The sequence below is a fragment of the Misgurnus anguillicaudatus genome, chromosome 14, assembly GCF_027580225.2.
Source record: "Misgurnus anguillicaudatus chromosome 14, ASM2758022v2, whole genome shotgun sequence".
NCBI lineage: Eukaryota > Metazoa > Chordata > Actinopteri > Cypriniformes > Cobitidae > Misgurnus > Misgurnus anguillicaudatus.
The window spans coordinates 13,085,752-13,103,595 of NC_073350.2; the positions used below are offsets into that span (position 1 = coordinate 13,085,752).

The window sequence follows — 17,844 nt, forward strand, 5'->3', positions numbered from 1 at the left end:
TTTTTGGTGTATTGATTACTATTAGCAAAACATTGTATTGTGTAATGTTTACTATTTTTCAAAACCGTGGCTATTTAGTGACAACAATGGTTTTACTACAGTAAGCATGTTTTTTGTTGTTTGTTTGTTTGAACTGTAGTAAAACCATGGTTAATTTTCGTAAGAGCAATTACGGGAGAATTGTGCGACCGATCAGCTTTTAGTATTGCAACAGATCTACAGGTATTTCTAAGGAACTGTATGGATCGGCCTCCCTTTGAAACATCTGACAGGGCACACAAGTCCCACCCTGTCGTAACCCATCAGCTTGGGGAAGCAGAACCGCGTGTCAAAAAAATAAGTTCTTGGAAAGCTCGTGCTCCCACTGCTCTCCGGGGTTAATCTCTCATGACAGGCACCACGCTGCAATACGCTACAGAAATGCGGTGCATGCCATGCAAAATCGGGAAGCATGAAGCCTTCTGACAACATTTCATGGTGCCCGTATTCGGTAAATTTACAATTGCATTAAATTTATCCATTTCATCCATTCCATGTGTCATTTTTTTTGTATGGTTAAATATATTCCAGTTGAACTGTACTGTAGGTAAGCCATTCATCTGCTGATTAAAGTGTAAATATAAGTATAATATATATATCTCTCTGCACTACAAGTGACATGCTTTACATTTAAAATAGATTAGTGAGCTGAAACGCTAAGCTACAAGCTATTACGTTTATAAACCAACACTTTGAGCTCTTCTCATTCGGCATCTGGCAGTTTTACTCTCTGGCTCGATTTACTTGGAACTGCATCTGTCAGATGGGACAATATTTTTGACAGGCCAAGCACTTTATGAAGGATTGTTATCAGCAGGGTATAAAAATATATTATCCTATATGTTATACATCCTAAGAGTACTCCCTCGATTCATCGCCTGTGTCATTTATTTAGTGGTAACAAATTACAGCTACCAAGCCCATTAAAAAAGATGTCAGCGTGCATTCATTTAATTCCAAGTCTAAATAGGAAAGAAAGGCAACCTCCCCCATGCATCTCTGCGGTTTTATTTTCATCTCAATTAATACGAGAGACTAATGAAATGAATCACAGATGTTCTTCGGTAGGGAAGCAACATGCCTCATTTTATCTCAGTAACACGTAAAAGTCGTAAAAATTTGACGGTTTTAAATATTCACTTGAAACCTTTCTCCAGCATACGTGGACTGTCATGCGACTTTTGAAAGTGCAACTCAAAAATATATGAATACCAAGAGATTGCAACAGTTTCGCAATAAACGGCGATGTTGACATTTGGAGCAGATTTCCAATCCCACACAGCGGGCTTTCGCATCCTCAAATGTTAGCGCCCGCAGCCACCAGAAACTCAAAATCAACATTCGGGTTTGAGGTCAGTGCATGGGAATTAAAAAACAGCCCAGGCTTCAAACCCTTCTCCGCAGCTCCGTCCCCGCCCCCCCATCCATGTCTCCTTACTGTTTGGGCTCAGAGCACAATCTATTTTCTTCTCCTCTGTTGTGAGTGTTGATAGACAGATGCCTAGGGATCTGGTGTGGCAGCTGCACTCCCTTACTGTCAAAGAACATGACACACATGTTATAGACGCTCAGAGAGGTGCTGACTCACTGCTTTGAAGATAACAAACGTCAAAGGACGCAACCGCCCACAATTCAGCGGAGGGAGCACGTTTTTGATGCTTTACTTCTTCGACTACAGGAGTTGGTGTGATATTTTGTATTCGCTTTGGAACGGTGTGCATTTTAACCAGTGAGGTGGGCAAAACTTTTTGCCTAAGAGTCAAAAGGAATCGAAAGTTGTTCGAGCTGGGGAAACAACTGGCACTTTTTGAATCACTTTTAAGCCTTTAAAATAGGTCATGTTGCTGTATCAATGTAGTGCTTAAATTTATTGCATGCTTTATCAAATGTTTAACCCGAAAATGGGATGTTTCCAAGCCATGATTGGTCAACAAATATGGACAAATGGAAACATTGGGTTTTAATTAACCTGCGTTGTTTTTTTTAACACAAAATACTGTGTCGTTTCATCACATGTATGGGTTAAATATGGGCATTTTTAGGTTATTTTAAACCCAACAGTTGGCTTTTCTATATTGTACCCAAACATGGGTTGAAACCACCTAGTTTTTTTTAGAGTTTAGCTATTAATGGACATTCAATTCAATTCAATTTTATTTCTATAGCGCTTTTCACAATTGTTAATTGTTTCAAAGCAGCTTTACATGAGTAGATGTAGGGGAGAACACAGAAAATCAATAGATAATATAAGAAGTAGAATATTGCGGCTAAGGATAATCCGTACAAGCGAGCGTAGTAATAATGTAACGTATACAGTAAAGTGCTAAGTCAATGTTGGCTGACTCTCCCGGGAACGAAAAAACCCCTAGGAGAAAACCCAATGGGAAAAACTCCTAGAAGGACAAAAACCCTTGGGAGAAATTAATATATATTTATATATATATATAAACACGGTAGGGATAGGAAGGGGGTAAGCGGATTAAACTGGTTCAGCCGGTGGTCGTTGGTCGCACATCGGCTGGGCATCATGTTAAAGGACAGCCAGTAGATCAGTGGTGTGATGACCTTCACAGCACTGATCTTCACATATAAGTATTAAAAGTAAAAATATTAGCAGACTTAGGCCCTGTTTACAGGAGAACGCTCAAGGGTGAAAACATAAAAATATTTTATTGTATGTGCCTTTCGTTTACACGGCGATGGCGTTTTTGGGGCTTAAAAACGCAAAAAAGTTAAACCACCCTCCAGAGTGGAAATCTTAAAAAACCGTCGCGTTGCCGCCTAAAAAGTTAAACCACCCTCCAGATTGGAAATCTTAAAAAACCGTCGTGTTGCCGCCTAAAAAGTTAAACCACCCTCCAGAGTGGAAATCTTAAAAAACCGTCGCGTTGCGGCCTAAAGGGTAAAAATGCAAAAGTCTGTTCTCGGTGGCTCTCGTCGGTTACATGTTTACGTCACAGGCATGCGCCATTTCAGGAAAATAACAACAAACATGTCGGATTATTTCCGTACGTCAGACTTTCAAGTTGCCATAGCAGCTCTGATAAATATACAAGAGTCTTTCCAGCAGTTGTACAAAATAGTCACAGCTAATATTACCAATCAGAGAAGGTGCATTAATTACCTTTATCAATTGTTGATGTGCCAATTCGTCGGACGAGACCCGGGAGAACAAGGAAGAAGTTGTACGCAGGCACGTGGACTTGGTGCTGTTGTGTGTTAGTGCTTTATATTCAAAAAAATAGAAACAAACGCACTCCGTCCGAGGTGCGAGCCAAAAAGAATCAATCCAAATATTTAACACAAAATAGTGACTGCACACTCACTTGCAAAAGAATTTTATTGACACCAACGTTTCGGCATATAGCCTTCGTCAAGGTATGTGTTCGCTCAGAGTGAAGCGAGCTTAAATACAGCCATACACAGGTGCATACAATTATTCTCAATTAGTTACACAATCAGTTAATCAAGCTAAAAAACACAGGATCTTTTTCAAAGACATGATAAGAATAAATACAAGAACAACAACAGTGTATAAACATCACCAAATATAAAATACAAAGTACATTCATAAAAAACATCTCAGATCAAAGTCAATGTACTTTGTATTTCATATTTGCTGATGTTTACACACTGTTGTTGTTTTTGTATTTATTCTTATCATGTCTTTGAAAAAGATCCTGTGTTTTTTAGCTTGATTAACTGATTGTTTCTAATTGAGAATAATTGTATGCACCTGACCTGTGTATGGTTGTATTTAAGCTCAGTGCTTTATATTGCCACCTAGCTGCCTTGAATGCATACTACATCGAATATTACTCACTTTTGACTCACCATATGCACGCAATCCCCCCCCCAAAAAAACGCTCGTATAAACGCTGAATAAAAAGTGATAAAGCAACCACACTTTCGCGTTTTCTCTTCAGATCGTTTTCGTGTAAACGTAGCCTTATAAGCTTCCAAAGCAGTTTTTCTTTCTCCAGAACACAAAATCTTTAAATACAATGAACCAGGGGTTGTCATGCTTTAACAATAAAAAAACACATACCGTTAAAGTCGATTTGACTATTTGATGCCAAAGATTAGGCACTGCTGTTGCTATAAATAAGAGACAATGCAACACTCAATATGGCCGCTTTGATGACTGAAGTCCCGCCTTTCAGTTAAAAGAACCAATAATCAATTGATAAAGACTGATGACTCTTTGGGAAAGGGGCTTTACACAGTCACATGTATACACACTTACCATGTACATACAGTTTGTAAGTACAGTATTGTTTGTTATTAGTTATCATAGATGTACACTATAAATACCTGCCGTTAACCCACACTTGCCTGTAAGTACTAAATACTTATATTGTACATTCATTTGTAAGTACAGTAGTGTTTCTTATTAGTTACCTACACTATAAGTGTGTATCTGGTATTATCCAGTACTTATCTAGAGTTACATAATAACTACCAAGTATGTACCAATGGTAAGTACAGTAGTGATACCCATTTACAGTAATAACCATGTAGATACTCAAAAGTATAAGTAAAAGTAAGTAGCAAATTTGTTTGTAAGTAAAACATATTTACAATATATGTACACGGTAATTACATTTACTGTAAAATAAAGTGCTACCGACTTTGGCCACAATCACAGAGACCTTTGCAGCACTTCGACCTCGGCATGCAGTAACATCATCACTCCTAACTGCTCCCCATTTCGCTCAAGCTTATATTAATATTACTGCGTGCTCTTCCGCCATATTGTTCTCATTTTTATCTGCTTAAAAATCACCACGTTTTATTTTGTGCGACCCTACTTACTCGTGTAACTACTCATGTAACAGTCTTTAAATCGGGAAAACATGGAATTGTTTGGTGGCTTCTGGATTCATCCCTGTTTGGATCCTAAGGAATGAATAGGGCTAGGCTAAATGCTAACACATCCGCGACGCACTGTACAAAGATTAAGTAGACGCATTAAAAAAAAGATAGGTATGTATTAATTTGTCTATGTTGAGGTAAGAACATAGTAAAATATTGAAAAACAGTGGTGCTTTCCTTTAAAGAAAGCTCAGCAAAACCAGCACACCAGGACATTAATTTGTGCTTTTATTGTGCTTGCATTGACTTTATCTGTGTAATCATTCAGGTTTTCTAATAAATGATTTTTGTGGATAGCATTTATTCATGAGCAGCGTTTATTCGCCAGCAGAGCCGTAGAGCTTTTCTGAAACTCTGTCTCAGGTCACAAACATAAGTCGTGTTAATGAGTTAGCTTTATCCCCATTATTAGGGGAGACTGCTTGCATTTTTCCCTCAGTGTTTTTTATGTAAGCTGCTGAGCAAACACCTGCCGCAGGATGCCTTCAACATCTTGTTTCAATTGTTTTAATTGTGACTGATGACTCAATTTAGGCACTAACAGCAAGAGACCAATCAAAGAGCTGAACTTAACTTCAACGAAAGCACAAGTTTTTAAGCGGTTAGGCTTTGAATACCTCTGACTAAACAAAATATGCTGTTCATTATTTCCCCATAAAACCCAACTGATTTTCTTTAACTGTTGTGATTGAAAGTGCTGAATGTTACAACATTGTAAATTGATTTGTCAAGCACATTTGGGAGTTTTGTGCCTTCTTCTGTTTTGCAGAACAATAAAAGTGGAGGTGTACGATTGGGATCGTGATGGCAGGTAAGCCGACGTCTGGCTTTTGATGGATCTAAATGTGAATGCTGGAAGAAAAAGAAAAATGTATTTATAAAGGAGCAGTGTTGGATGTAGTGAATGTGTGAATCTTCTCACCTTTTAGCCACGATTTCATCGGTGAATTCACCACCAGCTACAGAGAATTAGCCCGAGGACAGAGCCAGTTCAACATATACGAGGTGAGATGTCGATAACGCTGCATGTTTGCCAACCACTTCACTACACCCTTTAAAATAAATCTGCTATAAAGCATTCTTCACTGTGATATTGAAGACGCATGTTTGATTCCCTATAGAGCCTACAAACATTTCTTTCCTTTCTTTTTTACTGTGCAACAGAAATATTCTTTATGAAACCATACAGCTCGACAAAGAACCTTTAAGGAACATTTATTTTATTTTTATTTGTATAAATCATAAATAAGTTATTTTACAGAATCTCAGCTGCTTTTATATATAATAAACGTATAAATGAGCTAAAGCTGTCGAGCTCCAAACATAACAAAACAGCATCATGAAGTGGTTCATATGACAGGTGTGATATATTTTTAAATATATTTAAAGTATTTTAAAGCCATTGTGAGAAGAAATACATGAAGGCATATTCCCAGACAAATCATAGCTCTAATGTAACCACTGGTGGCTTGCTAATTCAAGATAAATGTTTGTTTCTTGCGTTTTTAAAATATGTGTTTGTTGTGTCATGTAAACCATGTGCATCACGTGTTTTGTTAAAATAAGTGCCTGCTGCACACGTGTCAAAATCGTTTTTATAAAAGAGATGCTCAAGTTCACAAAATACATGCAAGACACTCCCTTAACAGTGAATTACGCATGAGATTATGTGAGTATCTGGCAAACGCGAGCGTCTCTTTTATCGTCAACCCTTTAGACGCGTCTGCAGCAGGCACTTATTTTGACAAGACACGTGATGCACATATGATCTCTCGACGCGCAGAACACATATTTTGATATTACGAACCACACACATGATGGGCTACATACATGTTGCGACAAAGTCGCATCAAGCGCCCTCGAAAAAAAGAAGTCACCGGGCGCCAGTGAATGTAACTCTAATGTATACATTTACATTTTTATCTAAATGTAATGTAAACTCTTTATCTAAAGAGACTTACAGTGCAAGGTATACAGTTTTATTAGCATGTGTGTTTCCTTACAGTTTGAAATGATGCAAGAGTAAACTATGAGAATAGTTTAAAGGTCCTAATATTGGGCTTGAGCACCCAACGAAATGGCCACGGAAAATGCCAGATATGCTCAATTAATTTGAATCAAATACGCTTTAGACATTTGGGAGCCTCTGTGATTGGTGGATCTCGTGAGCTGTAATATCTACAATATTTTGATGAATAAGCTGAAAAAGGAGAGCTTCACATTATGCATCTAAAACCATGGGGAAACACAACCTCCTCCTTCTTTCCAAAGTGCTTAGGTGCTCCCGTAGCGTCTGCCGTTGCTAAGCAACCTAAGCGTTGCATGATGCTGTGCCGAGACCCTATCTGCGAAAAAAGAAATAATGTCACCTATGTACAGATACAGTATGTATACATTTGGTACCAATATTTACCTCAGAGGTAAATAAAAAAGCATAATTTTTTGAAATATATAAGCAGTATAGGATACAAAGTTACTCATGTCTATATGGTACTGTACATCATTAGATGCGGTACATCTAGTTTAATTTGCTGTACATTTATTTATTCATTCGTTTTTAATTTATATAGGCTACATTTATCAAATCTATATAAATGTTTGTTTTTTAAGAAAAGACTGTTATTTATATTAAAGGCTATTTTTGCGTTCTAACCTAGAGTTTTCATTTGATGGTAATGCTGTTGGTTTTCTTTTGAGGATTTTAAGTTTGCTGCATATTTATCCTAGATTTAACAAAAATATTCACAATTTCGTTTTTAAAGAAAAGACTGCTGTATATGTTAGGCTATTTTAGAATGTTGCGTCTGACAGCTCCGCCTCAGAGATCTTATTTAATTAAGGTTCTGCACATCATGAATATTAATCATGAACCATGGACGATAGAGACAGAGCGCCGTTATGCAAATTTGAAAACCACGCCCACCGGGGGGGAAATCAATCCAACCGTCTCCATTGAGTTTGTATTGCGAGAAGCCGCCTCCTTGTCATTTCTGGCTTATAACAAAAAACTGAATAATGCCTAAAAGCTGCTGTGTGACAATATGTACAGCTAACAAGCCAAAGAACCCAGAAATAAGTTTTTATAAGCTGTCGAGCCGTAAAACCCAGCCTTTAAGGACAATAAAGTGGATCGCCGACTACGTTTCCCCCTAGTGGACGCAGTTCTACTAATAGAAGTACTATGAAAAGTTGCCTGTATCCATTTTTGTGTCTTTAAACGCTCGTTTTTTGGGGTCGACAGCTTATAAAAACTTATTTACAGATTAAACTTAAAAACAGAATAATACCTAAAAGCTGCTGTGTGACAAGGTTTACATCTAACACGCCAAAAAAATAAATAAATAAATTTTTATAAGCTGTCGACTTCAAAAAACGAGCGTTTAGACACAGAAATGGAAACAGGCAACTTTTCATAGTACTCCTATTAGTAAAACTGCGTCCAATAGGGGGAAACGTAATCGGCGATCCACTTTATTCTCCTTAAAGACTGGGTTTTACGGCTCGACAGCTTATAAAAACTTATTTCTGTGTTCTTTGGCTTGTTAGCTGTACATATTGTCCCAAAGCAGCTTTTAGGCATTATTCAGTTTTTTGTTATAAGCCAGAAATGACAAGGAGGCGGCCTTTTGCAATACAAAGTCAATGGAGACTGTTGGATTGCTTTCCCCCCCCGGTGGGCGTGGTTTTCAGGTTGTGACGCGCTGCGCTCTGTCTCTATTAGAGAATGATTAGACGTTTAAAAGCTGAAAAATATAGCAAATCCCCCAATTGCACAAGGAAAGCCATAAAAGAGGAGGAGGGATGCGTCTCTGTAATCTCATAAGTATAGGCCTACACTCTAAAAAAACAAACGATGCTATATAGAACCAAAACTGCTGCCCTGGATCGCAATCATAGAAGAACCGCCTCCAGCGCCACACAGCACCGGCGAAGCACCAGCGAAGCACCTGCCCAGAACCACATAGGGGCCATATAGAACCACTATAGCACCAAATATGGTTCTACATAGCACCGTATGGTTCTACACAGGTGCTTCACAGGTGCTTCACCGGTGCTATATGGCACTAAAAACGGTTCTTCTATGATTACGAGCAAAGAACCACTTTTGGTGCTATATAGCACTCCTCAGCACACAAACAGAGAAAAATAAAAAGATAAAAAGCAGCACAGGTAAAGAATTTGAAAAATGATATGCGAACCAGCCAAATTACAGAGATGCCGAATTCACATAGTACTTAAATAATCAATGGACCTTGGGTTTGGCAAAATATGGTAGGTAATTTGCAGGAGAATTTTTACTTTAAAAATTACAGACATGGCCTTTTCGCATAGGATTAAGAACACAGACAACCGCAATTTTAACAAATGACTAGAGGTCACCAGGTAATACTAATTCTGTTTGAATAGAGCGTAAGCTGTACATTGTAACTGATGTTTACTTTGCATTTATAAAATTATTTAAATCGTCGGGACTTCTGAGTGCTTAATTTATTTTTTAAAGTAAGGCTGTCAAAAGATTAATTGTGATTAATCGCATAAAAAATAAAAGGTTGTTTTTGCATATTATATTTGTGTGTATTGTGTGTAAATATTATTTAAATATAAATACACACATACATGGATACATTTAAGAAAAAAATATGTATGTTTTTATTTTTATTTATTTATAAATAATACAAAATATTTCAAAATCTAAATAAATATACATGTAAATGTTTTATAAAAACATGCGTGTTTGTGTATTTTTATAAACAAAATATTACACACAGTGCACACTAGGGCTGCACGATTTGGGTAATTTTTCCCATTGCGGTTATTGATGCTAATATTGCGATGTGCGGTTGCGATTATAATAAATGGTATCATGAGTCAACTTGATGGGTTTTTAGGAAAATCCACACACAGTTTAGTGATAATGCTAAAATGTGTATTTGTAAAACTAGAAATGTTTTCGTATAGCCACGTGATGTAGCAACTGCTCAGTGTCAGTAATCCTAAATCCAAAATACCGCCATACAACAGACGTAGAGGTTTTTTTAGCTACCAGATCACTGTCAACCTCCTCTGCATCCATCTTCGCTCTGGTATTTCCGCGCTGCGCACACACAAGTGACGACGCACACCACACACGTGCATGCCACACATGCACTGGCTTTTTTGTTCGTTTTTCCTTCTTTTTTTAAACAGCAAGGAAAATCATCAAACTTTTATCAGAAAGTTTGTGTTAACAAGTCCACACACTTATTTATTTAATATAATGCAACATTTTGCTGTCATATAATTGCACAGGCTGACAACGCAATTGCGATTGCGATGCGATTAATTGTGCAGCACTAGTGCACACATATATTATGAAAAAACAAACTTTTATTTTGTATCCGATGCATCATGATTAATCTTTTGACATCCCTATTTTAAAGACTTATTTTTATGGTTCAGTATGCCTCTGTAACATAACTTTTTTTTAGAAATGTTACACATAATGTTCTTTCTTGTCCGCAAAACTCAAACCATTATCAGATGCCCCTCCACCATATATATATATATATATATATATATATATATATATATATATATATATATATATATATATATATATATATATATATATATATATATATATATATATATATATATATATATATATATATATATATATATATATATATATATATATATATATATATATTTAAAGAATAAATTAATATAAAAGTGTGCGACTACAGTCAAATAATAAAGAAAATGAATGACTACTAGTTGACTAGGAAAATTTTTCGTCAAGGCCAGCCCTACTCTAAGTTGCTTTGTATTAACATCTGCCAAATACTACATAAATGTAAATGATTGTGTGGACACAAAATGGAAGGACCAAGATCTTCTCCACCCTCAGTGTTTTCATTCTACATATTAAAACTGTTCATCATTCAGCACATAATACACCCAGTGGCGACCGGTGACTACGTTTTTCGAGGGCGCACGATGCGAAGTTCGTCACAACATGTATGTAGCCCGAACGTGTGTGGTTCGTAATTTCAAAATATGTGTTCTGTGCGTCGAGCGATCCTATGTGCATCACGTGTCTTGTCAAAATAAGTGCCTGCTGCAGACGCGTCTAAAGGGTTTATTATAAAAGAGACGCTCGCGTTTACCAGATACTCGCATAATCTCATGTGTAATCTCAGAGTTAACTGTTAAGGGAGTGTCTTGTGTGTTTTTTGTGAACGTGAGCGTCTCTTTTATCATAAACCCTTTAGACGCATGTGCAGCAGGCACTTATTTTGACAAAACACGTGATGCACATGGTTCACATGACGCAACAAACACATATTTTGAAAACACGAGCAAAAAACATGACACTCTGAACACATAATTTAAATTTGTGCCCCTGGGATGAGGAGTCACGAGCCGCCATTGAATATACCTAAAAAAATTATATTTCAAGCTATTTCATGCATTCTGTCTTTTAAACGCTGTTTACACCAACCGCGTTTCAGGCGTCAAAATCGCGTCTACCGCGCCTAGTTTGTCGCTTGAAAAGTTTGAATGCATTCGCGCGTGTAGAGCAGAGTAGACGCGCGGAAAAAGCAAGCATTTGATGTGCGTCAGAGGCAAACTCCGCTTCTTGTGGGAGGAGCAAGTGCTATGCGGTTGTCTGTTTGCAAGATGACTGATTTTGATTGTGCATTTATCGAGAGAGTTACCGGTTTGTATTTGGTAACCTTACTATAGGGGGAAAATAAACAACGCGGGTCGATAAACGTCACGAAATGTGTATTACACACTGATCTATATAAATAACTGGATTGCGCATGACGTCACAACTGTGAAGCCACCGCGCCGCCATGTTGGTATACCCAAACGTTCTATTAAATCAATGGACGCGATCAGATTTTAATGATAAAACATCACTTTACTAGTCTTTGTTTTTATATCTGAAGTTACCCTATACATTATTACAACACAAACGTCCTAAGCATGTACATAGTTATTTACTGAAAGTTGTACATTTTAGTTTTTAATCAGTTATTATACATTCATCTTCATTATAGTATCAGATCAGCAGACAGACAGCAACATAAGTATTAATGACAAACGTGCTCATTCTGAAATCTAAATAAATGATCATACTTTGTACCGTATGTGCATGCAATAATTTGCTGGTTTTATGTTATCTAAACTTACAAGTTACCTAAACTTATTTAAAGAAATAACGCTGACCGTGTAGCTGAATGCCAAAAAAACTTTATTTATACCCGTGTCATTAACAGAACGCAGCAGACACACTCACCTTAACGTTTTTTTATAAATCCATTTCGTGCTCGATTAAAGCATAAACATTGCAAATAACACCAGAATTAACAGTTAATTTACGTACACATATCCTAAAAATAATCTTGCGTGACTGGTACGCTGTAAAGCGGGTGAATTTAAAACATGATTTTGAATGGAAGTCAATGACGCCGTCTGCTGGTTGGGTATACCAAGATGGCGGCTCGAACTCTGCGCTGGCTTCACCTCACGCTGTTACGTTAAGCGTTCTATGCGCAATCCAGTCATTTTTATAGATCAGTGGTATTACAACATAGGCCTACCAGGTTGCCCGATGTCCTCACTGACACTCTTCCAAGCGAGGTCCTGTCTCTATATAAATAAGAACTTGTGTCGTATAGCTCTGGGTGACTGCTCACGCTTGACAATATCAAGCGTTCCTTCAGGTTGAATAAGTGACTCCGGGCAGGGCTGCCTCCACAGCAGCTAGACGCGCGAATGGCGCAAATGTTTTTTCTAACATAAAATATTTATACGTAACAATCTTGCTTTATTTCTTTTATGGGCAATTTCAGTGCAGGAAGTACAGTGGAAGTCCTTATATGGGCACTTTAACCGGAATAGCGCATGCGCACACCAACCCAGAGCTGACACGAAATCAACGTCACCAGAAAAGTGTGTTGTTGTTGTTTGTGAGGCAAATTTAAGCTTGTCAAGCTTCGCAAAGAACCCAGCCTTATAAAAACAATGGATATAGTTTGTTTATCCAGGTAGCAGTGGAGTTGTGCGTGTTGTTGTTTAACGCTGGATTTTGTTGAAATGGAGCGGTCTCAGTCAGGTCATGAGTTGCAGGCGATAAATAAAACTGCATCAAATGTCTGCTTTGTTGGCAATTGGCGCGTAAGTGCATATGATGTAAACAACACAAACATGTAGTAAATCATACGTTTTCCAGAGATAGTGGGATAATGTTTTGTGTGTGTTGCTTGCCTGTGACTCGCTCCTCTCATGGTGCGCATCAAGGGGGTCGGGTTTATTAGGAAAGAATCGCTAGAACTGATCTGTCTTTTATAAATCTGATGAAACTAAAGACTCTGTGGATAAATAAAGGATGCATACTACTCTATAGGCACTCAACATGAGAGATAAGCAGAGACAGTGTGTGTTATGTGAGCTTTAAAAACTTTGTTTCTTCTTTTTTTTAACTTTTAATCTTAATTTTTTATGTAAAACTCCCACTTTATTATTTTCCTGCCAACACCTCCCCCCGACTCCATACAATGTAGGTGTACAAACACATCTCTTTGTTTTCCTCTAATAACAATTCTCTTGAAGGTGCAGCGCATATGCAAATGGTGAATAATTGCACTGATTTTTTTATCCCCTCTCCAGCGTATGGTTTGTTCCCTGAGCTCTTATTATGAATGTGTTGATATTCACCAACACATAAAAAAATCTTGTGTCACGAAAAGCTGCAGCCTGAACAATTTGTGTTTTTTAAAGGCTGTCCATTGAGGGCTGATGAAACATTCATAGTGTTTGTTTGGGAGGCTACAGCTTAAAACGCACCTGTTTAGTGACCTTCAATGAGATCTGGTTTATGAGTCTGGAAAAGTAGCCGTTTTAATAGATGCTTAGAGCGTTTGTCAAAAATGGTGTGATTACAGTGTAATAGATGTTTTATTTCAGTACATGACCTTTATATACATTAAACAGCTTTGACATTTACATCTTAAACATCCTATTCTGTATCAAGGGTTCATTTTCTGCAAACCTGAAGGGGTGACGGGTCATAAACGAATACACTGAACACTTTCATCTCCAGATCTCTACAGTACATCCTCAGCAGATAGAGTCTGTTTGAGCCATTGATTGCTTTGTGTTTGGAGATGAATGGAGGGCGATCGGGGGTCTGCTGGTCCTTTCTTCTGCACTTCAGCAGAACTAAGAGGTCATCTGCATGGTTCCACTTTCATTTGTATGGATCTCAGCATCATTATCTGTTGTATTCTTCCTCGCTGTCTTCCTCTTTCTTACTGCCGTTCTGCCTTTAAGAGATAACAATCTTGAGCGCAACTATCTTTCCAAACTGCAATCAGTCAATAATAGGATATAGTTAATATCTAACATTACTTGTCTTATTTACTTGTCTTGTTTTATTTAACCCAAAGAATGGTTTCATTTTTATTTAAACATTGGGTTAATTTTACTTCATAGATGGGTTAATATTATTCATCTTTTTACCAAAAAGTGTGTTGTTGTTGTTTGTGAGGGAAATTTAAGCTAGTTTAGCTTCCCAAAGAACCCTTCATTATGGAAACAATGGATATAGTTTGTTTATCCGGGGTAGCAGTCGAGTTGTGCGCGCGCGCGTGTGTGTTTAAAGCAGGATTTACTTGAAATGGGGCGGCCACAACCGTGTCATGAGTTGCAGGCGGTAAGTAAAACTGCATCAAATGTCTCTTTTGTTGGCAATCTGCGCGTATGTGCATATAATGTAATATAATGCATATAATAATAATAATTATAAAATTATTATTAATTTTATTTTTTTATTTTGTTTATTGCAGATGTCAATTACACCCAGTGTTGGGGAAAGTTACTTTTAAAAGTACTGCATTTCAATATTAAGTTTCTCCCTAAAAAAGTAACTAATTGTGTTACAGGCCTAGTCCACACCAACACGGGTATTTTATAACGGTGACTTTTTTTACGCGGCTCGGCTGTTCGTCCACACGAAAACGCAGTATCAGGGCACTAAAACCGAACATTTTGAAATAACCCTGGCAGGCTGAGGATTTTAAGAAATGCCGGTTGCAGTGTTATCATGTGGACAGTAAAACCAGGGTTTTGGCCATGCGACGTCAGAGTGTGTGCCGTTATCCGCTTTGTTTGATGTCAGACCGGAACCGGTAGTTACTTAGTTACTTTTCATGGAAAGTAATGATTACGTTACTTTTAAGTTACTTTCGCGTTACTTTTCAACCCATTCTCACCCCATGGCGTCAATATTTGACGCACCTGACCATGCGTCAATATGTGACGCGGAGGGTTACCTTTCGCGTCATTTTTTGACGAACTGGGGACTTCAATACTATTATGTCCGTTGCATTCTCTTTCCTATTTTCTTACCATTTTCGCGTCGGTTTAGGGTTAGATTTACATAATGACATCCCTACCCAAACCTAACTCTAACCCCAACACCAGGTGACAACTGTCGTACCTAACTCTAACCCCAACGCCAGGTGACAACTGTTTAATTTCGCGTAATCTAACCCTAAACCGACGCGAAAATGGTAAGAAAATAGGAAAGAGAATGCAACGGACGTAATAGTATTGAAGTCCCCAGTTCGTCAAAAAATGACGCGAAATGTAACCCTCCGCGTCAAATATTGACGCATGGTCAAGTGCGTCAAATATTGACGCCATGGGGTGAGAATGTGTTGTACTTTTTCTTAGTTAGCTGAGGCTTGTTTTTATGACTGAGAAGTTCTACATTAAATGGACACAAGATGTTCAAAAAAATATTATTCTGACACATTTTTACAGCAGTTTAATTTAGTGGCCATTTTTGGCCACTAACAACACATAAGGGTAGTAAATTTGCCCAAGGTATATTGTTATGTTTTTGAAAAATGTCAAAGCATTTTCCAAAAATATGTGTAAATATAAGATTTGTCACCAAAAAGCATTCCATTTGCTGAAACACAGAAAAAGTTGTGGCCAAATTCAGACTAAAAATAACAAAAATGGCCAAAAATGGCCCCAACAACACATAAGGGTTAAAAGTGCTGACTGGAGTCATGTCCTGATGATGGTCCAAAAAGCCAGCGACAGGTAACTTAACAGTGGGGTTGATTTGACTCAGCAGTGCCGTATGGACACTTGAGGTGGAGGATAAGCAACTTAACCCTTTACCTGGACACAAGATGTGAAAAAATGTATTGAGAGGGCTGCTCAAACAGTTTATCCAACTTTCTTTTTAATGATCTGAAAAGGCAGATGTGTGTTTTGTTTACATGGCATTAATCGCGTCACACGTAAAATCAGTCTCTTTCTTTATTACAACATGTTATTTGCTACAGGTTTCTATAAGCTATGGAGTAAAAACCTCATGTAAGTCATATATTTAAGTCGAAAATGTCGTATTTTATTAAAGAAGTCGTTTTAAACATCCAAAAAATGAGTAATCAACTTATTTACTATACTGTGAGCGTAACAAACAAGCTAACCGCTAATGATAGCGATGCATGTAATAACGTTTCACGTCATGGAAACTACGCTGTTTCACACATATTTGCTTTTTCTAGTAAACAGTAATGCTTTTACGGAGAAATATATTGAAACCTTGTTTATCCAAATCAATCTGTCCGTGTAAAAACTGCAGCCTCTCCACACCTGAAGTGAATTCAGCACCACACACCGAATTTTAACCCAACATTTGGGTTGATGCGTCGTGTGGTGGGGTGCATTCATTCAACTGTCAGTAAAAACGACCCAAATATTAACCCAATGATTGGGTTACACTAAACTACCCAAAAATGTACCAAGAGAAACATATTTTAGGTTATGTAGAAACGTAGTAGAGGTAAATCCAATGAGTCTGTGTAGGGCTCCCAGCATCCATAGAGTATTCAAATATGTTATTTTGGTATACGGTTCAGATCTGAACTGTCAGATCAGATTTTATCCATCATTTCTGACGCCACGTACGCATACATGTGCAGTATTGTGTGGAGCTGTCCAAATACCCTTATTTCTACTTACTCTTTCCTTAAATAGTGAACTGTGTGACATTCACTCTGTAGTGAGTAGTGAATGAGAGACAGTGATTTTTGACACAATATACGCATGAATGCATGACATGCCTCCATGGTTTTATGTTCTCTCATGCGTCTTGTGAGTTTGGCACAGCGAGATGTCATGATAGACATGAGCAGAGGTAAAATTCCCAGTTTTCTGTCCTCCCTTTCCATACAGACTGTATGAGAAAGTCTCTTAACATTGTACAGATGCTCACATTATTATTACAGTATAACGCAGAAGATCCGACTTCTGAATCACATTTATGTGCAGTGTGAACAACGCTATAAAGTTTGACTTCATTTTTTTAATGTAATGCATTTTTGTGTTTTATGTTTAACCGGAAAATTTTACCTGACATCACATTTAATACCGAGCTTCTGCATGCAGTGGATTTTTACAAGGAAATCCTTCACCGTTTTCCTTAAAGACACCATGCCTTGAGGAAATGCTTTTATCTGTATAATGAATCCAAAACCGTGTTCCCCACCAATCTAACCTATCTGAGCCAAGTTAATCTGGTTTCTCCCTTGATGTTTTTAGGTGGTGAATCCGAAGAAAAAGATGAAGAAGAAAAAATATGTAAATTCGGGCACGGTGAGTGGAGGCGAGATTAGGTTTTTACAAATATAAGCGTGCATTTACATGTATATCACACAGGCTCGCAAACAAAACCTGTAATTACAGTGGTTTTGTGTTTAATTATGTGATGAGAAAAGCAAAGACATGCACAGTTACTTTTAAATGTCTTTCTGCATTAATGACTATCTCCTCTCATACCCTTGCTAATTAAAACAAGTGCTAAAAACACAAGAGCGTGCTTTTCTTGGGGGCTGCACTGACACACTGTTTGCGCAT

General features: G+C 37.6%; 1 protein-coding gene across 2 annotated transcripts in view; it reads left to right on the forward strand.

Moving 5' to 3' along the window:
• Positions 1–17,844, forward strand: part of cpne5b (copine Vb) — a 176,922-nt gene that overhangs the window by 115,695 nt on the left and 43,383 nt on the right. For both annotated transcript variants that reach the window (XM_073875906.1, XM_073875907.1), the window contains 3 exons: positions 5,681–5,725; positions 5,844–5,919; positions 17,530–17,583. In XM_073875906.1, coding sequence (XP_073732007.1) covers positions 5,681–5,725; positions 5,844–5,919; positions 17,530–17,583 — 175 coding nt within the window. The remainder of the gene's footprint in view (positions 1–5,680; positions 5,726–5,843; positions 5,920–17,529; positions 17,584–17,844) is intronic.